The sequence below is a fragment of the Bubalus bubalis genome, chromosome 4 (genome assembly GCF_019923935.1).
Source record: "Bubalus bubalis isolate 160015118507 breed Murrah chromosome 4, NDDB_SH_1, whole genome shotgun sequence".
NCBI lineage: Eukaryota > Metazoa > Chordata > Mammalia > Artiodactyla > Bovidae > Bubalus > Bubalus bubalis.
This window is the reverse complement of record NC_059160.1, coordinates 136,022,257-136,049,257: the sequence shown is the minus strand read 5'-3', so window position 1 is coordinate 136,049,257 and position 27,001 is coordinate 136,022,257. Positions and strand designations below refer to the sequence as shown.

The 27,001-nt window shown below is 39.4% G+C and overlaps 1 protein-coding gene across 11 annotated transcripts in view; it reads left to right on the top strand.

The window, feature by feature from the left end:
• Window positions 1-27,001, top strand: part of RHOBTB1 (Rho related BTB domain containing 1) — a 141,388-nt gene that overhangs the window by 91,613 nt on the left and 22,774 nt on the right. For 6 of the 11 annotated variants that reach the window (XM_044942148.2, XM_025284592.3, XM_025284588.3 and 3 more), the window contains 3 exons: window positions 9,174-9,375; window positions 9,918-10,021; window positions 26,498-26,683. In XM_044942148.2, the coding sequence (XP_044798083.1) occupies window positions 9,184-9,375; window positions 9,918-10,021; window positions 26,498-26,683 (482 nt within the window). In that variant the 5' untranslated portion in view covers window positions 9,174-9,183. Of the gene's footprint in view, window positions 1-8,749; window positions 9,376-9,917; window positions 10,022-26,497; window positions 26,684-27,001 lie in introns of those variants that run through there. The other 5 variants (XM_044942151.2, XR_003109041.3, XM_006045500.4 and 2 more) reach the window with 4 other exon arrangements.

Here is a 27,001-nt window from a genome sequence, read left to right as displayed (position 1 = left end):
TTCCTCCCACCTTTCCCTTTGGGTATCCATAAGTCTGTTTTGTATATATGTGAGTCTGTTTTGGTTTTGTAAAGAAGTTCGTTTATATCATTTTTTTAGATTCTAGGTAGGAGTGGTATCATGATACTTGTCCTTTCTGTCTGACTTACTTCAGTTAGTATAATGATCTCTAGGTCCATCCATGTTGCTGCAAATGGCATTACATCATTCTTTTTGACAGCTAAGTAATACTCCATTGTGAGAATATATATGTGTGTGTGTGCATGCACCTCTGCACACGCTTCTTTATATCCATTTATCTGCTGATAGACACAGCTCAGGTTGCTTCCATGTCTTGCCTACTGAAAACAGTGCTGCTGTGAACACTGGGGGTGCACACATCTTTTCAAATTGGAGTTTTCATCTTTTTGAGATATATGCCCAGAATTGGGATTGCTGGATCATATGATAACTCTGTTTTTAGTGTTTTTTAGGAAACTCCATACTGTTTTCCATAGGGATTGCACCAATTTACATTCCCACTAGTAGTGTAGGAGGGTTCATCCTCGCTAGTGTTTATTATATGTAGACTTTTGATGACGGCCATTCTGACTGGTGTGAGTTGATACCTCATTGTAGTTTTGATTTACATTTTTCTAATAATTAGTGATGTTGAACATCTTTTCATAGGCCTTTTGGTCACCTGTATGTCTTCTTTGGAGAAGTGTCTATTTAGATATTCTGCCCATTTTTTGATTTTTTTTTTAATGTATATTGAGCTGTATGAGCTCAATTTTGGAAATTTGTCCCTTGTCGATCACATCATTTGCAGATAATTTCTCTTAATCCATAGATTGTCTTTTTGGTTTGTTTATGGTTTCCTTTGCTGTGCAAAAGCTTGGAAGCTAGTTTAGATCTCATTTGTTTACTTTTGTTTTTATTTCTTTTGCCTTGGGAAACTGACCTAAGAAAACATTGCTATGATTTATGTCAGAGAATGTATTGCTGATGTTTTCTTCTAGAAGTTTTATGGTGTCATGTCTTATATTTAAGTCTTTAAGCCATTTTGAGCTAATTTTAGTGTGTGGATGAGGGACTGTTCCTTTTTGTTTGTTTATTTTTGGCTGCCCTGGGTCTTCACTGCTGCATGGGCTTTCTCTAGTTGGCAGCGAGTGGGGGCACCTCTTAATTGTAGGGCACGAGCTTCTCACTGCAATAGCTTCTCTCGTTGCAGATCAAGGCTCTGGGATGTGCCAGCTTCGCGTGGGCTCAGTAGTTGTGGCACAGGGGCTTAGTTGCCACACAGCATGTGGAATCTTCCTAGACCAGGGATTGAACCTGTGTCCCCTGCATTGGCAGGTGGATTCTTCTTTTTATGGGGACTTTAGCAAATGTTTTATGTTGTTAAATTTTATTTTTAAGTGGAAGATACTTGCTTTACAATATTGTGTTGGTTTCTGCCATACAACAAGGTAAATCAGTCATAAGTATACACATGCTCCCTCCCTCTTGAACATCCCTCCCACCCCCAAGCCGATCCCACCCCTCTAGGTCATCACAGAACACCAGGTTGAGCTCTCTGTGTTATACAGCAACTTCCCACTAGCTATCCGCTTTACATATGGTGGTGTATATGCTTCAGTGCTATTCTCTGAATTCATTCCACCCTCTCCTTACCCCACTGTGTCCACAAGTCTGATCTTTATGTCTGCATCTCTGTTCCTGCCCTGAAAAGAGGTTCATCAATAACCATTTTTCTAGATTCATATATATGTGTTAATATATGATATTTGTTTTTCTCTTTCTGACTTCACTCTGAATAACAGGCTCTAGGTTCATCCACCTCACTAGAACTGAATCAAATTCATTCCTTTTTATGGTTGAGTAATATTCCACTGTATATACATACCACAATTTCTTTATCCATTCCTCTGTCGATGGACATCTGGGTTACTTCTATGTCCTAGCTATTGTAAATAGTACTGGTAGATGGATTCGGAACCACTGGACCACCAGGGAAGTCCAAGGGAGTGTTCTAATTTCACTGACTTACATGTGGCTCTTCCAACTTTCCCAACACCACTTGCCAGAGAGACTGTCTTTTGTCCATTGTATATTTTTGCCTCCTTTGTCAAAGATTGACTGTAGGTTTGAGGGTTTGTTACTGGGCTCTCTATTCTACAGAGAATAGAGCTTTTTGTGCCAGTACCACACTGCTTTAATTACTGTAGCTTTGTAGTATTATCTAAAGTCTGGGAAGGATATGCCTCCATCTTTGTTCTTTTTCCTCAATTGCTTTGGCAATTCTGGGTCTTTTGTGGCTCCATATACATGTTAGGATTATTTGCTCTAGTTATGTGAAAAATTTGATAGGGATTGCAATAAATCCATAGGTGCTTTGGATGGTATAGCCATTTTAACAATATTAATTCTTTCAATTCCAAGGCCATGGAATATCTTTCCATTTCTTTTCAGTCATCTTCAGTTTCCTTTATCAATGTTTTACAGTTCTCAGAGTGTAAGTCTTTAACCTCCTTTGTCAGGTTTATTCCTAAGTTTTGTTTTGTTGTTTTGGGGGGCATTTTTTTTGGACATGATGTTAAAAGTGATTTTTTTTTTTACTTTCTTTTATTTCATTGTTACTGTAAAGAAATGCAACAGATACATGTATATTAATCTTGTATCCTGCTACTTTGCTGAATTTGTTTATTAGTTCCAATAGTTTTTGTGTGGAATCTTTCAGATTTTCATATAGAATGGCATGTTATCTACATATAATGACAATTTTACCTCTTCCCTTCCAATATGGACACTTCTTTCTTTCTTTTTGTTGCTGTTGTCTGATTACTATAGCTAGGACTTCCAATACTGTGTTAACTAAAAGTGGTGAGAGTTGGCATCCTTCTCTTGTTCCAAATTTTAGTGGGAAGGCTTTCAGTTTTTCACCATTGAGTATTATGTTGGCTGTGAGTTTGTCATAAATAGCTTTTATTATGTTGAGATATGTTCCCTCTATACCCACTTTTCTGAGAGTTTTTATCACGAGTGGATATTGAATTTTATCAGTTGCTTTTTCTGCATCTATTGAGATGATCTTTTGACTTATGTCTTTTCTATTGTTGATATGATATAACACATTGATTTTACATATGCTGAACCATCCTTGTGACCCTAGGATGAATCCAACTTGGTCATGTTGTAGGATCCTTTTTTGTGTTTTTTTTATTCAGTTTGCTAATATTTTGTTGAGGATTTTTGCATCTGTATCCATCCAGGATATTGGCCTGTAATTTTTTGGTAGTGTCTTTGCTGATGGTGGCTTCATAGAATGACTTTGGGAGTGTTCCCTCCCCTTTAGTGTTTTGGAAGAGTTTGAGATGTTTTGGTGTGAGTTCTTCTTTATATGTTTGGTAGAATTCCCTAGTGAAGCCATCCAGTCCTGAATTTCTGTTTGCAAGGAATTTTTTTTAAATTACAGATTCTATTTCCCTTTTGGTCAGTTCAGATTTTCTGTGTCTTCTTGATTCAGTTTTGGTGGGCTGTATGTTTCTATAAACTTGTCCATTTCTTCTGGGTTCTCCAGTTTGTTGCCATACTATTGTTTGTAGTAGTCTCTTATGGTTTTTTGTATTTCTGTAGTAACATGTTATTTCTCCTCTTGCATTTATTTTATCATTTACTTGTTTTAAAATAAACTTTTTTAATTGAAGGATAATTGCTTTACATACTTTTGTTGTTTCCTGTCAAACATAAACATGAATCAGCCAGAGGTATACATATGTCCCCTCCCTCTTGAAACAAACTTTTGACTTCAAAAAAGTGTGTAAGTAGATTTTTCAGATAGCATTTTAACTATCAGCCTTCATGTCCTGAAGAGTCAGTGAAAGTATGAAATCAGTTTCAAGTAGGTTGAAATTGATTTCATTCCTGGGTTGGGAAGATCCTCCAGAGTAGGGATAGGCTACCTGCTCCAGTATTCTTGGGCTTCCCTGGTGGCTCAGATGGTAAAGAATCTGCCTACAGTCCATGGGGTCGCAAAGAATTAGACAAGACTAAGCAACTTTAACTTTCACTTTTTTTACAGAGCTGCCATGGTATCAGTCTCAATTCTTCCCAGCTGTTCTTTTCCTTTTGATACCTTCCTAGTCTCCTCAGATATAGATCTAAAGACAAAAGAGGCCAGCTGGATTTATGGTGGTGAGATTTATTAACAATGTTAAATGAATATTTATTATTATCTTCCCAGGTAAATAAAAATCAGAAACCAGATAGTTATTATCCAGATGGTCCTTAGAGCTCATGCAACCATAAGAGTGCTAGATATGGATAAATTTGAGCCCATAACAAGCAAAGAACGATACAATTGCATATTTTTATAATTATAATATTTGTTTATGTGTAACAGATGAATAATTGGCTTACAAGAATAGCATGAGTTTACATCTTTGACTGTGATTTCAGACTCTTAAAGTACTTTTTAGATTGCTGCTAAATAAATTTCTACCCAAGAGGAAAGATGTGGAACCTCAGATTTTGGAAATCCAGCACACTCTTCCTGGAAATGCCCCATGTAGAGTGCGTGATCCGGGCTGAGAGGATTTCATTCCGCCTGCCTTTCTCTGTCCTTACATGTTGTCCCCTTGGCGCAGAGTTCAGCACCTTTGGCAGTCACTTTGATTTTGTGCAGACTGTTAGAGATTAGAGGACCAACGGATGTTATTATCACCTTTGACCCAGAAATTCTTTTTAGGACCGTGCATGAGATGTGTCTATAAATAAGTAATGATATTTTTGTAACCACAGCCTTAATATAAAGCCAGGAGGGCTTCTACCCCCCTGAAAGTCATCGTCTGTAAAAGCTGTGCAGCTATTCCACCAGAGCTGCCATGATTCAAGTTATTTGGGGGACTCCTCTTTGGGGTTGCTATCAAAGGAAGTTTGCAAGGCAACAAGAAAACCAGTTTTAGATTTTTTGTATCGTGTCCAAATTTTTACTAAACCTAAACATTCTTCCAAATTTAATGGATTGGCTTTATTTGACTTTTATCTACCTAAAGAAAGTGAAAGTGTTGGTCGCTCAGTCATGTCCAACTCTTTGAGACTCCCCATAGACTATAGCCCACCAGGCTCCTCTTGTCCATGGAATTTTCCAGGCAAGGATATTGTTGCCACTCCCTTCTCCAGAGAATTTTCCTTACTCAGGGATCAAACCCAGGTCTCCTGCATTGCAGGCAGATTCTTTACCATCTGAGCCCATTTTATCTATCTAAAAAAGTAAAATTCACTCCAAAAAGTAAAGTTTGAATGTCACATAGGACATTCAAAATAATAGACCTTAGGTTTCAGAGTTGTGAGTCTCCAAATGGAACCTGTTTTTTTCTGACACAGGCTATCCCATGGTAATAGCACCAGAAGCTTGTCAAAGACTGTTATGAAGTGCTACCATTTTTATTCTAGAATCTAGAAATGCTGCATAAAAAGATCTTTAACCTAGCTTTCCAACTCAATTATCCTTTAGCTACCTGTGACCTCCTCTTCTCCCCTTCCCCAGCCAGAACTTTTACTGCCTTCTTTTTATCAGGTCAGCTGTGCTCCATTTTGTATTTAGGTTCTTAAGTTTTCAATAAATTATCTTTAATTGCTCTACTAAAGTGTATCCTTTTTATAGGTCTTTATGAGTCTTAAGTTCATGATTTTTGCATCTAATTCTGGTCTTCCCCCTGACTCAGTTTTGTTGTCATCTGTAAGTATTCATTTCAGCATCATGATTATAATTTTGGAAGCATCCGTGTGTCAGGTATTATACCAGTGGCTGAGAACCTCAGTTCACCTAATGCTCATGACATTAGGAAATCAGGGTACTGTAATTCCCACTTAACAGATGAGGAAGCTGAGGCTCAGATGATGCAGATAACTTGCCGAAAATCACATAAAATGGCCAGAAAGAGGGGAGACAAGGACTCAAACTCCCATGCACCTAAAGCAGGATTTCCCAGCTCCCCCACTGTAGTATTTGGGGCTGAATAATCCTTTGTTGCAGGGGCCATCCTGTGCATTGTAGTTTAGCAGCATCTCTGGCCTCTGCCTACCTGAAGCCAATAGCACCTCCCTCCACCCCACTGGGATAACTAAAAATGCCTCCAGACATTGCCAGATGTTCTAGGGCCAGTATTTAAGAATCACTGGAAACATGGCAAGTCCTGCTTTTGCCATGTTATACTATTAAATCAAGAACTGATAAAACCACAGAATTTTAAGGCTGAATTGTAAAGAGATTGATTTTTGGAGTCATCACACCTGGATAATCATCAGAATTGGAGATGTTTAAAGACTTGCATTTCCAACCCAAGACCTTCAGAATATCAGCATTTGCCAGCTGGGGGACAGGTATCTATTTTAAGCCTCTTCACAGTGTAGGCTCAGACCTTAACCTCACCACACATCTTTTCCTTGAATCACTCCATTCTGTTCCTGCCAAATAGTTCTCCATCCTCGGGTTTAACACCTCCTGTGATGCTGTTATCTATGTTCAGATGGTCCTAACTGTGCAAAAACACAGTTCTTCTTAACATTGTTCCTTCTACCTCTCCTTCTATACCTTTTATCTCACATTATCCAAATTATCATTTTTCTTACATCGAATGAATTAAACATATACTGAGTCCCAGTTATGTATCAGGCCCCACTCTGAGCATTTTTTTAATTTATTTTTTATTGAAGGATAATTGCTTTACAGAATTTTGTTGTTTTCCATCAAACCTCAACATGAATCAGCCATAGGTGTACATATATCCCCTCCCTTTTGAACCTCCCTCCCATCTCCTGCCCCATGCCACCCTCTAGATTGATACAGAGCCCCTGTTTGAGTTTCCTGAGCCATACAGTAAATTCCTATTTTACATATGGTAATATGTTTCCATGTTATTCTTTCCATACATCTCACCTTCTCCCCATGTCCATAATTCTATTTTTTATGTCTGTTTGTCCATTGCTGCCCATAAATACATTCTTCAGTACCATTTTTCTAGATTCCATATATATGCATTAGAATATGATATTTATCTTTCTAACTCACTTCACACTGTATAATAGGTTCTAGGTTCATTCACCTCATTAGAACCGATTCAAATGCTTTCCCTTTTATCGCTGAGTAATATTCCATTGTGTATATGTTCTACAACTTCTTTATCTATTCATCTGTCAAGGACATCTAGGTTGCTTCCATCTTCTAGCTCTTGTAAATAGTGCTGCCGTGAACAATGGGATACACGTGTCTCTTCCAATTTTGGTTTCCTTAGGGTATATACCTAGGAGTGGGATTGCTGGGTCATATGGTGGCTTTATTCCTAGTTTTTTAAGGAATCTCCATCCATCTTCCATAGTGCCTGTATCAATTTACATCCACACCAACAGTGCAAGAGCATTCCCTTTTCTCCACACCCTCTCCAGCATTTATTGTTTGTAGACTTTTTGATGATGGCCATTCTGACCGGTGTGAGGTGATATCTCATTGTATTTTGATTTGCATTTCTCTAATAATGAGTGATGTTGAGCATCTTTTCATGTGTTTGTTAGCCATCTGTATGTCTTCTTTGGAGAAATGTCTGTTTAGGTCTTTTTCCCACTTTTTGATTAGGTTGTTTGTTTTTCTGGGATTGAGTTGTATGAGCTGCTTGTATATTTTGGAAATTAATCCTTTGTCAGTTGTTTCATTGGCTACTATTTTCTCCCATTCTGAGGGTTGTCTTTTCACCTTGCTTATCGTTTCCTTTGCTGTGCAAAAGCTTTTACATTTAATCAGGTCCCACTTGTTCACTTTTGTTTTTATTTCCGTTACTCTGGGAGGTGGGTCATAGAGGATCTTGCTTTGATTGAGTATTTTTTTAACCATGGCTGTTAAGACCATTATGAACTCATTTTTAAAAATTACCATGTAACTAGTTTGCTCAGTTTAACAACAGACTTACTCAAAAGAGCAATCACAGTACATTAAAATCTCGCGTGGTCGGCCACCCATCCAGCTGATGCAGGGAAGCAGTCCACACTGCAGTTTGTGGGGGCTCCTGTTTGGGGGAAGTGGAGCTGCCAGCAGCTTTCCCTCTGCCTATTCACCCCTCACCCAGCAACCCTCTTTAAACCTTTTTTGATGGTTTCAGAAATATTCCAAAATAGTGTGCATGCTAAGTCACTTCATTTGTGTCTGACTCTTTGAGACCATATGGACTGTAGCCCACCAGATTCCTCTGTCCATGGGAATCTCCAGGCAAGAATACTGGAGCAGGTTGCCACACCCTCCTCCTGTCCCAAGGATCGGATCCGCATCTCTTGCCTCTCCTGCATTGGGCAGGAGGGTTCTTTACCACTAGCACCACCTGGGAAGCTGTCTCCAAGGTAGCCCCTCATCTTAATAAAATCATTCTCTACCATATGCTCCAGAGTCTTCTCAGGAAGAAAGAATTTTTTTTTTAAATTCTGCTTTATAGTGCTTCTCTTAAGAAGATATTTTTAATGAATTTGATTAATAAAAATTCATGAATGAATATAAATACAATTTCAGCAAGATATCAAAATTCACACAGTTCACTCTTCTTTAAAGTCACATAGTCCTTTCTGCTTGCACTTTGGATCCTCTTCTGAGTCACCAGGATAGTTTAGAACCTATAGGATTTTTTTTTAATTAATTTATTTTTTATTGAAGGATAATTGCTTTATAGAATTTTGCTATTTTCTGTCAAAAAGAGATCTTGGGTCTTTGGAAGATTCTGATGGACATTATTGCAAAGGCTGGTTATGCCAGAATGTGTAAGGTTACACCCGCAGGTGCCCAGTTCTTTAGGGGGTCAACATGAGTAGCTAGTGAATTTAGAATATGTGCCAGCAGCCCTGACTCGCCTGGATGGAGCTCCAGTAGTCAGATTGTGTTTAGAGAAAACCAAGGAGAAAATAACACGTTAACCGAGATAAACCGTTTGGGGTCAAAATAACAATCCGGTGTTTTTGCACTTGTGTGAGATATAAAAAGAAAAGTTGAGTTTCAGTTCGGCTTCGTAGGAACTTCCAAACTTCTGGCTTAGGCTCGGGCACCTCCATAGGAGTGCCTGGGCCAAGGGAAAACTGCCTGACCCCCTCCCATCTTTGATTGCTCTGGAGAGCCCTGATGTCTCTCAAATGTGGTATCCACTCTCTTCTTCCAGAGTTTTATAAATGGACGCTGACATGGACTACGAAAGACCCAACGTGGAAACCATCAAGTGCGTGGTTGTGGGAGACAATGCTGTGGGGAAGACACGCTTGATCTGCGCCAGAGCATGTAATACAACGCTCACACAGTACCAGCTGCTGGCTACCCACGTCCCCACCGTGTGGGCCATTGACCAGTACCGAGTCTGCCAGGAGGTGAGATAGATGGGGTTTCTTTAGAATCCTAAGGACACATCATTGCTGTCGCCAGTCTGATTTTGATTTATTTGGGAGATATGTTTGTTTATTTGATTTTAAATTTGAAGTCTAGTTGATTTACAGTGTTGTGTTACTTCCTGCTATAGAGCAAAGAGATTCAGTTATATATATATATATATGTTGACATTTTTTATATTCTTTTCCATTATGGCTTATTGTAGGCTATAGAATATACCCAGATTTCTAAAAAGCAGAGGAAGAACTTAACTTATGAGTTCAAGACAGAACTCCCCTTTTTCATGCAGCAAGAGAAAACAAAAGGAGAAAGCTGATTTGGTGTATGGCTCTGGTATCCTGAGTGAGGGTTTTTAGGGCACATGGTTTCAGGAAGAAAAGTAGGACTTAGCTAAGTCCTGTTAGCTGGAAGGAGAAAACTAAATGCAAGTGAATCTCGGGGGCTTTGAGGGCTGATGACCTAGGCATTCTTCCCCTGGGGAACTTCTGATTGACAGCGAATTGGTGCCCTCTCTCTTCTGCAGGTCTTGGAACGTTCCCGGGATGTCGTTGATGAAGTGAGCGTTTCTCTCAGGCTTTGGGACACTTTTGGAGATCATCACAAAGACAGGCGTTTTGCATATGGCAGGTAAACCAAGACTAGTGCAGTTCAGTTCAACTTGAATACAATTTCCTCTCCCAAATCCATCTCTGCTTCATGAATCAACAAAAACCACATCATATGGCCTTGAAATGTGTTGGCTTCTGCACTGTGTCTTAAAAAAGAAAAAAAAAAAAAAGACATTGTTTCCTGATGTCAAGAAAAGCAGTCTTCATGGCCACTTGGTTCCTCCCAGGAAATACTTTATTTAAAACAACCGGTGCTAGTTAAATTGAATGTCTGCTGGATGAGGATTCTGTTGTATGTGCCAACCTTGGGCTGCTTTGATTGTTGTTTCCCTCAGTAATACTTTATTTGCCTACTCTTAAAATGTTTTAAGTTTATTTAGCAGTTGACCACCCCTCTTCAGAAGGTCTCTTTGGTCTTTTGATGACCATTCTACAGAGTCTGATGTTACTTGCTTTGGGCTTTGCTGTCTGAAAAGTCTGTTATCTTTATTTGAAGGTCATTTTTAAAAAGAAACAAAAATATCTCTGAAATCATTCACAAAGGTACATTTCCAAAATGAACTGAAGCATTAATGTCTATTTTTCATTAAAAAAAAAAGTAAGGAGGAGGAAAAAATCCACTGAAGAAAAGATAAATCTAGAAGGACAGTAATATGAGTGGGGACAAGGTCAAAGAACCGTAAAATATTTAGCAACTTCTCCTTGTCACCATAACTCCATCGGCATCTCCAGGACTCCAGCTGTCTTAAAGTCCCCCTCGGTGGATCTGTGAACTGTCAAAATCCAGATGAGGAAGAGATTTCCTTACCCCTTAACTCATAAGTAAAGGCATGTCTTTTTAAGTTTAGAATTTAGATCTTTTTTAACATAAAACATCATGCTACCTCACAGGATGGCATTAGTTAGATACCCCGAAACACTTGAGTTTACTCCTTGGTATTGAGATAAGCATTTCTGAAAGGACCTCTCTTTCTTCAAGCCAGTAGCTTTCATAAGCCTCTGAACTCATATTGGCACTTACCCAAGTGGTCTGGAGTACTGAATAAACTGCTGAAAGGGTTTGCCCTACTCCCTTCAGTCATTCACACACTGAAATAATCTGCAGTTTAGGCCAGTTTATTCAAGGGGGGAAAGAAGTATATATAAGTAAAACTTTGATTTTAATGTCCCCTTGAATAGGAAGTTTTGAACTTAATATCCAGCATAGATAATACATTTCTTCTTGAGTTTCCTAGTTTGTTTTTTCTTTGCTTTATGTGATGTTCTTGATTCTTATCTTAGTTGCCATTTGGGTTTTTTTTTTCTGTTATCTCATTATTATACACACACAAAAATAATAATCAATGAACCTGCTTATAAGTACTATGCTGTCAGATTTTGTAATACCTGCGGTTTTAAGGAAGCATAATTAAATGATGACTGGAAGCAAAGTAAGAATAAATACATAGATTTCAAAGGACTGTTTGTACCCCAGCTTCTAAAAAGGTATGGTGAATAAAAATGAACTTACTGAGATACTGGGTTTAGCTTCTGTAGGCAATCTCAACAGCTCAGTGGCTTATTGCCACTTGAAATTTATGTATTTGAGGTGACAAATTTTAACTTCACTCCACCATTTAAAACTGGTCTTTTGGTAATATAAGGGCTACTTCATTACCTTGTGAGGTTCCTGCTTAGGGTTGACTTAATGGCACAGTGACCTTCATAGACCTGATATCAACAAGCATCTCCACTGGGCCTCCTCCAGCTTCCTGATATATCTGGGGTCACTTTACATGTCATGCCTGTGCTTGGTCACTCCCAACAAAAATAAGCTGGTCTCTCATGTGACTCTATCAGTACACAGTGCATTGTTCTGCTCCTTTATCTCTAATGTTTAGTTCTATCGACTGTAACCCATCCACTGCCCTCTTTGCTGGAAACAGGACGTGCTTTCCAAGCCAAGTCTGATTCTTTGAGCAACACAGAGGGACTCAGGAAACCCTCCCGTGTTTCTGGCTAAGCCCTTCATGGGCCTCACTTCATGTGCATGTTTCTACCTTGTGTATCCTCTCTCTTTTCCTATTCTCCACAGCCTCTAGGCTTCCTGCCACAGACCCTGCCACTGGTCAAGAACAGAAACCAGAGCTGTTCTGTTCTGGATTACAGAATCTCTGTGTAAACACTAAATATGTCATACCACATTGATGTAGCACCAAAAAATTACGTCTTATGGCTGGGTCTGATAGTAGAAGCTTCTTTTCCTCAGTACAGGGCTCTGACCACTGCATTTCATTGCTGTGCAAGGGCTGTTTTAATTTCTGTGTAACTTCCATTTTTAGCTCCCTATCATTTGCACAGGAGAAAAATCATAATTACAGTTTCTGACATTCCATTTGGTTTGCAGACCTGTTTTGTGACTGGTGTTTTTACTATACTTAGTGTGATTTACAAGTCGGTGGGATGTGATATATTCCTTAGACTTGGAAATGTATTTGGAACCTTTTAAAAATAACTCATTTGATTCTTAGGGTGACAGTGAGAGAAAGCAGATTCATACCAAGATGCCTTAGACCTCGCCTTTTGTCTCCTTTGCTTCTTAGCACCAAGCTGGTCAACGAGTTGCCACTCCAAGCCTTCTTTGGCCTAAACAAGTTCTAGTTTGCAGAGTGGGCCCGGGTGGTGTCAGTCTGCAGACTTGAATTTGCAATTTTCCTAGTGTGGTATAACTACAACCAGAATGTCATAGCTCTTATTATGACTTAAAGGTAACTAGTCAGCTAATTTTTTTAGCCAATCACATTAATGGCTCTAATTCATCAAAGCCCTACAGTGTGTCAGTCAAAATATTAGGTGCTTTGCCAGCATTGGTTTAGTTAATCCTTCCAGGAACTCTGGGAGGCAGAGATTATCTCCAGGTCACAGTTGAGGAGGGAGTTGAATTCTTTTCTCATAACCTGCCCAATTGTGAGTTTCAAAACCAGATTCAAATTCAGCTCTGCCTGAGTCCTGACTCCCACTCTTTCCATTGTGACAAGCTACATCGACCTCATTTTAAACAGAATGACACTGAAATCACCACCACCACCACCCCACCCCCCCCGCCCCCACACACACACACTGATGGACTGGGTATTCTTTTGCTCTTAATATTTTTACAATGGCTAGAATGAGAAGAGATCTCAAAAAGTCATCTGGCCAATCCCTTTTCTCCAGGAAGGGAGATCATCCATCCAAGAAAAAGGTAGTGACAGGAGTCCTTCTATTGGACGGACATGAAAGGCAGCAGAGTAGCGTCGTATCCTGACCCTTACCTAACATCTTTCAAACCCTCCTTGTCTGGAGCGAATGACTCCACCTCTCTAGTAGCCTTTCTTCTTTCTACTGCCTACTTTCCACCCACTTTCAGATGAACTTTGGAAGCTCTTTCCTGGATCTTTTAAAATGTCAAGAACAAAACTGTACATGATAACCATGACTGTAATCAGCTGCTCTTTTTTGGCAAGGAAAAAAAAAAGGCTCTTTTTAAAGGGATATCACTCAAGAGTTTTCCCTTAGAAATATTATAAGAAGGAAGTACTCACACTTAGGTGCCTGGCACTGAAATGTAGACAAGTAGGGTGGGCTCTGCCTTCAACAGGGTGCCTAGGCCCCCGCTATAGTCACACACACATAAATAATTGCCAATATGATTGTTCTCTTTGCTTGAAAACCTTCACCATTGCTCTGTCTTGGGGTCAGATAACCTTTAAACACACAAAGCTTATGGGGCTGGAGGTGTCCCCACAAGCCAGGCCTGTGCTCTACGTATCTTGTTGCCAGGTCATTCTTGCGGTGACCCTGTAAAGTAGGCTCATTTCACAGCTGAGCTAGCATGCACAGAAAGGGGCCAAGGTCAGAGGGGTAGGAAAGAGTGGTACTGAACTTTTCCTGGTACTTCTGTCTGGCTCCAAAGCCTGTTTCCTCTCTTTCCCCCAGGCTGTGGTGGCTGCTGACGATGACTGATAACCAGCTTTACATTTATTCTCAGTCCGGTCTAATTATTGCAGTATTCTCTGTGGGCATGGAAGACCAGTGTTCACCATCTTTCCCCAGCTGTAACTAATATTCTGTTGTTCCTCTTAAGTTCTTTAATATGTAGCTAATAATTTAATTTTCCTTATTACATCAAAGAGTAGCTAAACAGGAGTCCTTTCATTTCCAGGAAAAAGGCTACATCCAAGCACACTCTCTGAGAGTGAGTGGGACCCTTGAGTGCTTTGTATGGCATGCTTTCTCCCCACAGCTGAACACAGGCATGCAGAGTCATTGTATTGCCCTTACACCAAAGAGTCTCCAGGCATATTTTCAGTCCATTTGGAACTCATTTATTATACAGATTATTCTTACACGCTGATTTTCCTCAAGTGTTTTTTAGGCCCAGTGAGAAGTACAGTATGTGTTTTAGATGATAACATCAATCAGAGCGATGGTTTCTGTGTGTCTGTTGAGATAAGACAGCTCTAGTTTCACACTGAAGGCCAGGTAACCAGATACAGCATTAACGCATCCCATCTTGAATGCTTGGTTGAGGCCCGTTAAAAAATTCAGGACCGTGGGTGACCAGTGTTGATGTCTTTGTCTGATATTGTCTGTACTTGTGGTTAAAGGCAAGGGGAAAAGTAAGAAACAACTCATGTGCCTTGATAAAGTATTTTTGAAGTAGCTCTCATTGTCCGTGGCATATTCTAATTGCTGGGCCAGAACTAACATTCTAATGATGATTTCAGTATGGCAAACAGCCTGTTGGACCGAGAAACATATCCAGCGGAGGCGGACCAGGGCCAGGCCAAGGGTGAGGCATGTAAGGCACTCACCTTGGGTGTAAAATGTAAATAATAATAAAGGTCAGATCACTGTTAACTGATCTTCTCTTTCTGTCTCAGGCTCAGCATGGCAAATGTTACTGGTCCTGACTTTATTTAAAATTTTTGTATTTTGTTCATCATGGATTTTTTTTAACCTTAATTTTGATTTTTGGAAAAATATGGGTCATCTGCATTACTGAGGTTTGGGGCACCTCTTCAGATTTTTCACCTGAGGCTACTGCTTCACTCTTTACCCAAGTCCTGGCCCTGAAGATGGACTTTATAAAGGGATAACAAAGCAGCAAAGGGAGGAAAGTTACCGGTGTGTATACTTTATAGAAGAGTCATCCAAACCACACTTCTAAATGTGTGGTCTAGAGGGATCTCGGGAAATTACTGCAGCTTGTTTCCTAAAGATATTTAGTCCTGCTGTGAAATAAAGGACTAGACTAAAACTTGACTGGGTTATAGAAAATGGTAGAAAGACATTAGAAGAGCAGCCGGTTGGACCGAGGGAGGGGAATAGTTATTCCCTAAGAGGTTAGACCAAAGCTGCAAGTTCCTGTAGGCTTCCCAGGTGGCGCAGTAGTAAAGAATCCACCTGCCAGTACAGGAGACACAAGAGAAGCTGGTTCTATTCCGGGGTTGGGAAGACCCCCTGGATTAGGAAATGGCTACCTGCTCCAGTATTCTTGCCTGGAAAATTCCCTGGACAGAGGAGCCTGGCAGGCTACAGTCCACGGGGTTACCAAAAATCGGGCACAAATGAACCACTGAGCACACACAGCTAGCGCTCACACTTGAGTGTGCCGAAGCCGCTGGCTACCTGAGGTCAGAGATCTGGGGAGAGGTGAGTCAGCAGGTTTCAGCCAGTGCCTGAATGATTAGAAGGAAGCTACGCTTTGGTAAACGCTGCCACAGAAATATCACAATGCTCTTTGCCTCAGCCAAATGGGAAGAACCTTATGAAGATTAGAGAGAAAGACTGAGTGAAGGAAACCAGGGGGAAAAGAGCACACACTGTGTGTGATTCCATTGCTGTAAAATTCTAGAAAATGGAGTGTAATCTGTAGTGACAAAAAATCAATCACTGGTTGCCTGGGAAAGAGGGTGGAGGGAAAAATGGATTACCAAGGGACACTTCGGGGGTGACAGAAATGTTTATTTTCTTGATGGAGATGACAGAATCAGGAGTGTATACCTATGTCAAAACTAATCACATTGAGTACTTTAAGTATACAAAGCTTGCGTGTGCTAAGTCACTTCATTTGTGTCCCGACTGTTTGTGACCCTATGGACTGTAGCCCACCAGGCTCCACTGTCCATGGGATTCTCCAAGCAGGAATCCTGGAGTTGGTTGCCATTTCCTCCTCCACGAGATCTTCCCGACCCAGGAATCAAACTCACATCTCTTATGATTCCTGCAGCGGCAGGCTGATTATTTACCACGAGCACCAACCACCTGGGAAGCCCCATCCAGAGTTTAGTGTATTTCAATTGTAGCTCAATAATTTTTTTTAGATAAAATAATTTTATGGGCAATCGAAGTAGTCTATAGTATGTGAGGAAATTTTCATGGCTGACAATATATGTTTTGATTATTTATAGAACTTAAACTTAGTTCTCATTGAAAATATAAATTATTTGTGTCAACTTTAGCAGGGAAAAATATAAGACCAGATCCTTAATAGCAGAATATAGGAAATGGGATAGTTCTGGCACCTCCAAGCTAATGTTGTCCCCAAACCAGGCTGGACCCCTTTTCCCAGAGATAGAACCGTCAGCTGTGTGGATCGTAATCCAACCAAGAGGCCAGTGTCTTTGACTTTGATTCTGTAGCTTTTTTCTGAGAAGGTACATTTGTCCAGGTACCCTGTAATAACCGAATAAAGTATACCACGTTCCCTGAAAGTTTTCCATTTCTCCATCAAATAGTAACAATTTTGTCTGTCATGGTCAGTTCTTTCTGGAACCAGAGAATGGTGTGAGGCCAACAGAAAAAGGAGAGGGTATAGTCAGCTACACCCTCAGAACTCTCCCTTTTTGCCAGATCTGTGAATTTATAAATTGGATGGAGGCGGGGGAGGGGATGCCTTTTCTGAATGAGTAGTCTTAAACAGAGAATTGCATGTATTAACACTAATGTTTTTCCAACTATAGTTTGTTTCTCCTCTGGGTATCATTTCCAAGTTCTTTATAAGAATTATTTAAAAAAATAATTGTATACTTATCTTTTTAATCCATTTACCCGTAGAGGAGGGCATTAAGTAAAACAATTGAAGGGGGATTATTACTGCTTTGTGCTAATCCAAAACAGAAAAATATGTTAGACTAAATGTATACAAGTAATTAAAAAATTTTAATGTAGTAGAAATGTATGGATTCTGTGCTGAAGCACTCAAGCACAGGACTGTGGTGATGCCAGTTCACCTGGCACACAGAAAATATGTCCGTATCACCCCCAGCCTACTGTCCCCCACTGTCCTGCCTGCTCTGAGCTGGTACATCTTGTATTGTAACCAGAAAACAAAATATCAGAAGAGCCCAACCCAGTACTGTGCCCAGGATGAAAATGTCCTTGGGAAACAGCAGTGCCAGATGAGATAGGAACAGGGCTTGACTGATGACTGGGGTCACTTGTGTTCCAGGACCTGGAAGGATGCTGGCTGCTGCCCAAACACTGGTCACATGGCTGGGAAAAATGGCCCTTTGTGGTTGAGCCCAGGAAAACATTTGTGGACCCAAAAGATCTCACAGACTTATGAATAATGAGGCCGCTGAGATGGGTAAAGAGATGAGGAACACATGCGCTGTTTAACACATTAACGTCATGTGTTCGGCCTTCTTTTGACCTTTTTTCTGTTACTACTTAATAACTGCAAGCTCGACATGTTGGGTCAAATACAGCTAAGTGTGTTGCCTGGTCGTCATGGACAAAGAGAAAATAACAGTTTGTGATGTTTCTATACCGGAATCTTCCGATGAAAAAAAATGTATTTCAGCCTGCACAGTTTTCCCACATAAAATAGGTGGTAAGGAGAAAGAGACTGCTGAGTAATTCTGCAGTATCTTCAGAGGATAATTCTATTACCATCTTTCAGCAATTCCATATCAATGAGTGATAAGCCAAAGGGAAAGGTCTCTTGTTGAGAATGTCCTGCCATTGTTATTAACCGCAATATACACAATACATATTTGGTGACTTTTGAAACCATAAACCATATTTGTCTGACAATAATTGGTACCTTATGGTTTACAAACCACTTTCACAGATATTTTTCTTGGTGCATCTTAACAACAGTCGTTATCAGCAACTGTTAATATTGACCGTTTATCAGATTTCTAAAATTATTCCACTACTTTGATCTTTCCCCAGAACAATTACCCCCAGTCTAGAAAATACAGTTAGAAGGATAAAGTACTGAATTACCAAAAAATAAAACAAATTAGCAAAAATCTCTTGTAAATTCATCGCCTTGGTTATCTTTTTATTTCAGTGCTTTTGGAGATTGGGGGACTTTGGTGTGTTTTTTGAAAAACAAGATGGCCTATGAAATGGAGGATGTTATCTTAACCCTTAATTCTGTGAAACTAACCCAGAATTAATCCTGAAAATAACCTGCCCATTTCTTTATATTTCCTTTTTGCTTCTGGATATAATCTTAATTCCTAGAAGAGATCATTAATCCATTTTTATTCTGGCATTATGAAAGTATCCAGTTAGGTGGGACAAATAGATTTTTAAGACAAATTCAAATAATTTAAAAATATGTATTTAGTAGATAAGCTCTGCTATAGACCAGAGATGATGATATACAGCTGCATGCATGCTCAATCGTGTCTGAGTCTTTGCGACCCTACAGACTGCAGCCCACCAGACTCCTTTGTCCATGGGATTTTCCTGGCAAGAATACTGGAGTGGAATGCCATTTCCTCCTCCAGATTATACAATAATTGCCTGAAGAAATATAATAGCTCACATATTGTTTTTTTATGAAAAGTTAAACATACCCCCTAACTGCCTTATCTTAGGCCTAAATTTCTTTTAGATTTTGAGTCTGTAGACACACTTGCATCTACATCCTTCAGAATCTACAAGACTTTTCTACTTTATAAGCAGTCACCGAGGGCCTCTCTTGTTACAAACACTGTGTTGTGCTCCGTGAAAGAGACAAACCAGAATCCCTAAAGATGAGACTAAGAGCAGCAGGGAAAGCCAGCAGCATAAAGAGTTTCAGTACAGGGTTAAAATGCTGAACTAAAGATGTCAGTACCAGGAACAGGGAAGAACGAATTGCTCAGAGCAGAAATTCCAGCATCGTTCTCAACTCCTTTTGCTCATATCCCATACCTGCTCCATCAGCAGGCCCCAGTGACTCGACCTTCCACACATTTAACGAACGCAGCCACCTCTTAGCACCTGTACTGCTCCCAGGACAAAGTCACCATCATCTCTCTCTGGATGATTATCTTTTTTAACTGTCCTCTCCTACTGTCTTATGCCTTCTGACAACCCACCCTTCACCACTATTTAGGAGTTATTACAGCAGTAGGGTGATCCTGTTAAAACATACATTTTTTCATTCAACTCAAAAGCCCCTAATCATCTACGAGTTCACTCAGAGTAACAGCCATACACCCATGAGGCCCTCCGTATCTCAGACGGCATGGCCTCTCTGCTCAGCTCTTGCTGTTTCCCCCCTCACCTTCAGGGAAACACCACAGGAATGCTCCTGCCTCAGGACCTTTGCCTTAGATGTTTTCTCTTCCACAGTGTTCTTCCCCCAGCATATCAACATGGCAGCTCCTTCACTTCCTTCAGGTCTTTACTGAGATATCACCTTTTCAGTAGGGCCCTCCATGGCCACCGCATTTCAACAGCAACTTCTGCTTTCCAGTATTTCTGTCCCCAGTACCCTGCCCACTTTCCTGCATAGCCCTGTCACTATCCAGCATACTAAACATTCTGCCTATATTTCTTGCTTATTGTCTCTGTTCTCTGGTAGAATATAAGCGTGACACAGATAAGCATACTGAGGACAGTGATTTGTGTCTTTAACTAATTGCTGTGTCCCCAGTGTCTGGAAGAGCACCTGCCACGTAGTAGGATATCAATTAATATTTCTGGGAGAAATGATTGAATGATTGCTTATTGATACTGGACAAGTGACTTGGCAGGTCCTGTACCTTTATCATTTTACAGAGGTCTGGGGTGAGGCCTGGGTAAAAGTGGTGGGATGATCTTGCTAGTTTACACAGTTTGGTTTCAGAAGCATCAAGGAGTTTAATCCAAGAGCCCTGCCATCTGGCAGTCTGGCTGACAGGTAGGCGCCATTAGGGAGGCAGCTAGCCTTGCTCTTAGGAGAAAACGTCCACCTTCATGAAGGAAAGCAGCTCCTCAGTCATGCAGCTTCAGAGCAAGCCAGAGAGAAATGAGAATGAGGAGAAGTAGGCAGGGAATGTATTCCTACAATTGCACCTTCTCCTTTAAGGAAGCCTTTTCTGCATCAGTGTTTCCTGCTTTCATTGACCAGGAGGTAAATGAGCTTGCTTACGCTGCTTCTTTTAATCACTTACTTGTGCTTCACACTGCTTCATATGCATTCAGCTTTTTCTGATCATTGTGTGAGGGGTAAGAATGCGGACGGTCTCTAACTTACAATGGTCTAACTTATAATTTTTCTGTTTTATGATGGTGCAAAAGTAATACACATTCAGTAGAAAGCATACTTTGAATTCTGATCTTTTCCCCAGGTTGGCTATATCCAAGTACTAGCCCTGCTGCCAGTCAGCCACACAGTCAACAGGGTAAACAATTGATGCATTTACAACCATTCTGTACCCAGACAAGCATTCTTCACATTCAGCACAGTATTCAGTATACGGTATTCGGCCTTTTTGTTCATTGATGTTGCCCAACTGTACGTTAATGTAAGTGTTCTGAGCATGTTTAGGGTAGGCTCAATGAAGCTGTGATGTTTGGTAGGTTAGGTTTATTAAATACATTTTTGATTTATGATATTTTAAATTTATGATGGATTTATCAGGACATAACCCCATCATAAGTCATAGAAGATATTTGTACACTAAAGGAAGCATAGATTGAAAAATGGGATAACAAATTTTAAAAAATAGTTGGTTACAGTGAATGATAACACAGGCTTTTATATGATCAGGTCATTGGCTTCTGTAATTTTTGCACTATAATGGCAGAACCAACCATTTTTAAGATTGGGTTTTATCTATCTTAGGATTTGGTGGCATTGGTGGGATGTTGGTATGGCTTTCCTACACTTAAGAGGGTGCCTCGCTTTAGTCCCATTTTTGGAGGGTGGGGGAAGACTGATTTAAAATATTTGCTTCCTACTAAACATACAATTACGAGCTTGGGAGAAATAGTTGCGCATGCTAATCACTCCCAAATCTGAATATATTTCAGGGTGTTTTCAGTTTTCCCCACATAACATCTGTACTTAAGAAGCCTCACTGCTATTGGTAAAGTATTGACTTGATTTCTCTGCTCACATCCAGGGCACTGCATGTTTCTGCCCTGCTCTCCCCAGACCCCCTGCCAGGCGCTCCCCTACAGGCCTCTCCATTTTCATGAGTATGAGTTTACACAGCCATTCATCTCCAGGTGCTTATGTTCACCATCACTGACAACTCCCTCCACATCTCATACACACCGGGCTGCTCCCCTACTAAAACTTTCCAAAGCCACGTGTCACACATTCCTTTTTTCTGCCATGCTCCCAGCTGTTTTGTGATGTTTTGATCTGTCTGTTTGCACAGCGCTGTCAGACTATATGCATGAAAGGTGTATTGTTGACATGAATGGTTTTGAAAACGTTTCTGTAAAGAGCCTACCTCGGTTACTGGGGAGGGAGAAAGAGGTCAGGGACATCTACTTGAGTCTTTGCCAGAAGAAGACTTGTGTATGTTAACAAACAAACCCATTGAAATGTGATCATGATCTCTACCAATAAAGGATATGGGAGTCTCTACTTAAAAAAGAAATAATAATAGGCAATAGTGACATAAAGATATGGAATCCTACCATAGAAAAAGTATAAAAGTATATGTTAAGAAGGAGATACTTCCAAGAAGATTCAGGTAAACAGAATTGTTAGCTTATTCTTGGTCACCAAGTGTAAGGGTCTTAGCAAGAGACCCAACCAGAACTGGCACCCTGGGAAGAGGCCAGTTGGATGGGAGCCTGTGGATGTCCTGCTCACAGCTATCTGGAGGACTAGATGGATCTACTGTCCTTCACGTTGCCCATGCTGGCCTGGATAATTTAGCAATTTTTTTTTCACTTAAGCAGATAAGAAAACCCAAGGCCCACAGCTCTTTAGCTGGACAGTGGTGGCAAAGCAGAGAAGACAAACTAAGAAGATTGAAAGTACTTTTGTGATAGTAGAGAACATGGACAGTTCATTCCTAATACAAAATATTTGATATTATTATCTCTCTCCTTTTCGACCACTTCTTCAAAGGGTGAATTGCGTTTCTGTTTGCTTCCCTGATCTTTTTCCACTAAGTTTCCTATATTTGAATCTAGATGATAAAGACTGGCCAGGAGAATGGGTGGCATTTCAAATGTGTTTAAAGTCCAGCTTGAAAGAGAAAAAATATGTATACACACACACACACACACACACACATTATTACCCTAAAAGGAAAATCCACCTTATATTTAATAGCAATCTATTTTTTAAAGACTTAATGTAAAAAATTTCACTCTATGCCCATAGCAATATACAATAAATAGTATAATAATATAGTGCATTTTTTTAAAGTCTGTATTGGCCCAAGATATGTGGGTAAGTTGCATTTTTTCAGATTTTTTTTCTTTAATCCTCCAACAAAGATTGGCCCCAACTTTGCATACATTCCTTATGTTATCCAAATATCTTTGCCAATCTTTCGCATGCTATCTTTGGCCAGTGTTCTCCTTGAAAGATAGCAAAAAAAATAATGTTTTTTGTTGTTGTTGTTTGTTTGTTTTTTATTACTTTTTCTTATAGAAGAACTGCTACAATTGACAGCTTTATCCTCTCAAGCATTTGGGGGATGACTAGGTCTCTCTCTGGTCTCCTCCCTGCCTCCCACAGCTCCATTAAACTGTAGATCTGCAATTGTTTCAACACATATTGATGAATTTACTTCAGATTGTTTCACGGCATTATTTGATGTGTCAGTACCCTAGAGAAACTTTTATACCAACATTCCCCTTAGAAACAATAAATCACAGTTTTCTCAAAAAAATAAATAAATAAACATTCATAGGCAAGCAACCAAGACCATACACTTAGATCCTTTGTAATCTTGACTTTCTTTAAAAGAATAAGACCACTTAGCTCAGTCAAAAAAAAAAAAAAAAATCCAACTTCCTACTCTTCTCAGTATTCAAGTTCTGGAGCTTGAGTTTTGTCTCCTATGTTCTTTTGCCTCAGCATTCTCGAATTCTTATTCTTTCTACTCCAAATAGCTGTAAGACTCCATTTAAATCCTATCAGATTCTTTTTACAGCTGAAATAGGAACCCTGAGGTCATTCCTAGGCCAACTCTGCTGCCTAATGTGTACGAATGTCCTCATCACACCTCCCCCCTCCCAATTATTTTTTAAAATTCAACTCAATTATTTTAAACACAACTCTTCAAAGTTAAAAAAAAAAAATGTAACAGAGCCATAGAAGCAGAAATGCTAGAACTTGCGTTTTTCTTTTTATCTCTCACAGGAATGGCATTTTAAACACAAACTCATGTCAGACGTTGAATAGTCTCTACCCAGGAATGAATGTTTTGATTAAAAGTTACTTAATATCTCTAGCTCCTTGGAATTCTGCCTAAAGCTGGAGATATTCTTAGCTGCAGGTTTTGTGTCTTCTTCGACTAGATGGAAAAATTGCTCAAAATCTGGAGGGAATAAGTGGCATTCTCAAAATAGTTACTTGGTTGTATAGGTGTTTATATCATAGAGGATACTGATGTGTTGAAATTTAGGAATTAGAAAAGAATGCTGGGGGAGGAGGAATGTGTCAGCGCACCGTCTTTCTACAGCCCTGTCCCTACATCCATTGATCCTCAGGCTTTTGCTTAAAATCAGTTTTAGGACACTGCATTTATACCGCAGGACTTAATATTAAGATTCTGTATAATCTGGACGTCATGTTTCTTAACTTGAATTGGTATTTAAATCAAGAAGGGTTAAAGACGTTTAAGCAGGTTGGTAGATCAAAAATGATTTAATTTTTTATCTGCTTCCAATGTAAAATCATGGAGACAGATTCTCATAGCATCTAAATGTTCATTTAAAAAATTTTTTTAGAAGAAGGATAACTTCATTTCAAGGATGCAAATAGAATTTTGACTCAATAAGTTATTTTCGCTTCAGAGGTAGTGTTGCTCTCAGTACAACCTCTTCTGTTTAACCATCATCCTTTTGAAGCAAAATATTTACAGAGCATTGAATTATTTTTCCAGCTTTCCAACAGCATTTCATGCACTGAGATATTGATGTGACACAGTTAGAAATTGGGCCCTCCGGACCTGTATTGTGCGATGGCATTGTGCTGTTCTCATCGGGAGATTCCATTTTTTCCAACCCCCAGGGTCCTGTCTGTACTTGTTTACAGGTCATCTGGATAGCAGCTAGTGTATGTTCAATGGCATGAGTGTTAGCACGGTAACCTTGGCAACCGAGCTAGCTCTGATTTCAAAACCGCACATGCTGTATCATAAAATTAGATAACAGAATTGACATTTTGCTACATGTCTGTCATATATATTAAGCTCTGAGAATGATTTCCTTTATAGCGGTGTGCCTTAATATGGAAATAGAAGGTACGAATTAGAACAATTTTATTACACATATATATATACTATTCCACATTTACGTGCTGGATATAGTTCTTCAATTCTTTCTCTATGATTTTGAACCTCAGATATTGCCATATTTCTCTCACTGTGCTGGAATTCTTGGTGGCTTCATTTTATGATTGGGATGAAGCTTATAGCAGAGCTGTATCCGATATCCTATAGAAATAGTATTATGAATAATAGAAGACTCTGCTCCTAAAGAAATGTAAAATTCAAAGCGTTCTTGACTTTACTGGATACCGTTATTTATGCTGATTAGAAGTAAGACTGTGCACAGAATATTCTACTAACTAAATCAGAATCCCAAAGACAAGACATGCTTCCCTTTCATTTATATAGTTATGCATATTTTTACACACATTATATTTTCCAGTGCCCAGGAATCTTTGATAAGATCTTTATTTCAAGGACATTTTAAACCTGCAGATTAATACACTTCATCTGCTTAGCGTCCTAGGTCCTCCTTTATAATTTGTAAATATTTTAATGTCAGGATTTTTCTATTTGTTGTGGTCTGGTGCAGTTTTTCCTGGATATAAATTTAAAGACTCAACCTGTGAATTACATTTAATGTAAGCACCCTGCAGTTTGCTGCATTGCAAATGATTATTTTTAGAAATTTTATGGTTGCCTGGATATATATATTTGTCTTCATTGATATGTAGGGAGAAAAGCTCATTAATGATTTAAAAAGAAGGTGTTTTGATTCATCAACTTCATTCTTCTCATTACATAAATAATAAAGGCAATAAATTAACATCTAATAAAGTTGTAAGTTTATTTCTGAATATAACTGCAAAACAGTCTTGAATCCTTGGGTATAACTTTTTCTATTCTTTATATTTTTCTGCCTCCATGTTTTCAATGTCATCGTTTTGCATATTTTAACCTAGAAAGATGGTTTATAATTCTTATTAAAGATGCCTTCTAGCAGTTATCTATCAAACACCATAATTGAACAGCTGTTTTGTAAAACAGTTCTTTGGCTTCTAGAATGGTAAGTTATTATATAAAACACAGAAGATTCTTATGTCACAACTGACTTCAAAACAATTTTCCTTTTCCCATACACCTGCTATATGTCATATATAACATTTGATAAATCTGCTTCCAACATTTTCTCATCTTCTTAGCCATCCATCTAACTCTGGCTAGTTTTTTGTTAAATACTACCTTCTTACCTTATACCTAGCAAAAAGTGGAAATTCCTGCAAATTCAGGACTTTTTCTTTTCAGAAACAGATTAAGTGGTTGTGCTCTCTACATTTGTGCTTGAGGGGGAAGAAGGGCAGAAATCCTTCTGTGTATTTGCCGACCCTGTACAGCAAATACCTGTTACATTTTCTGCAATGTTTAAACTGTTCGCTTTATCTCATTGAGTCATCATCTCCTTTCTGTTTACACTGGTAAATGGTAGTTTGTATTATTTTCTTTTATCTTGAAACTATTTCTTGTGATGAACAGAAATAGTTCAGCATGTGGTGGTTCCAGGACTGAGTCCAGTTTGGGTAACCATCTATCCTGTGAAATAACTTCATCCAGAACTTTTCAGTGCCTAGGCCTCCTGCAGTGTAACATGGACATGAACTCAGGCTGTGTGGGTGCTGGAATGTGGGGGCTTAATGGGCTGTTTGCATGACTCCAAGATGTATTTTAATATCTGATCTTTTTTTTTAAATTGTGAAATGATATGGCATTCGATGGATGGGGAAGGGGAGGAATCCTAATGATAAAAGAGAAAATAAAAGTGAAAAAGCAATACAGCTTCTTTTGTGATTTCCTTGTAGGTCCGATGTTGTGGTCCTCTGTTTTTCGATCGCTAATCCCAATTCCCTAAATCATGTGAAAACCATGTGGTATCAAGAAATCAAGCACTTTTGCCCTCGCACACCTGTTGTTCTAGTTGGCTGCCAGCTAGATCTCCGCTATGCTGATCTTGAAGCTGTGAATAGAGCCAGACGCCCTTTAGCAAGGTAAGCCAAGGGACTCAGTGTGCCAGTTAAATTAAAATTTAGAGGTAGCAGATGTCTTTGTAGCCTTGGGTTCTGTTCTTTAGTGGCTCCAAGATCCCATCAATCAGTCTGAATACTTTAAGTTAGCTTTCATGAGGAAGAGATATGTCCTGACCCCTCTCATGTTCACCATTACCTCTTTTAAAAAAATTTTACATATTTTTTAATTGTTGGAAAATTGCTTTACAGTTTTGTGTTGGTTTCTGCCATACAGCAACGCAAATGAATCGTGTGTGTGTGTGTTTATTCCTTCCCTCCTGATCCTCCCTCCCCTTCCCA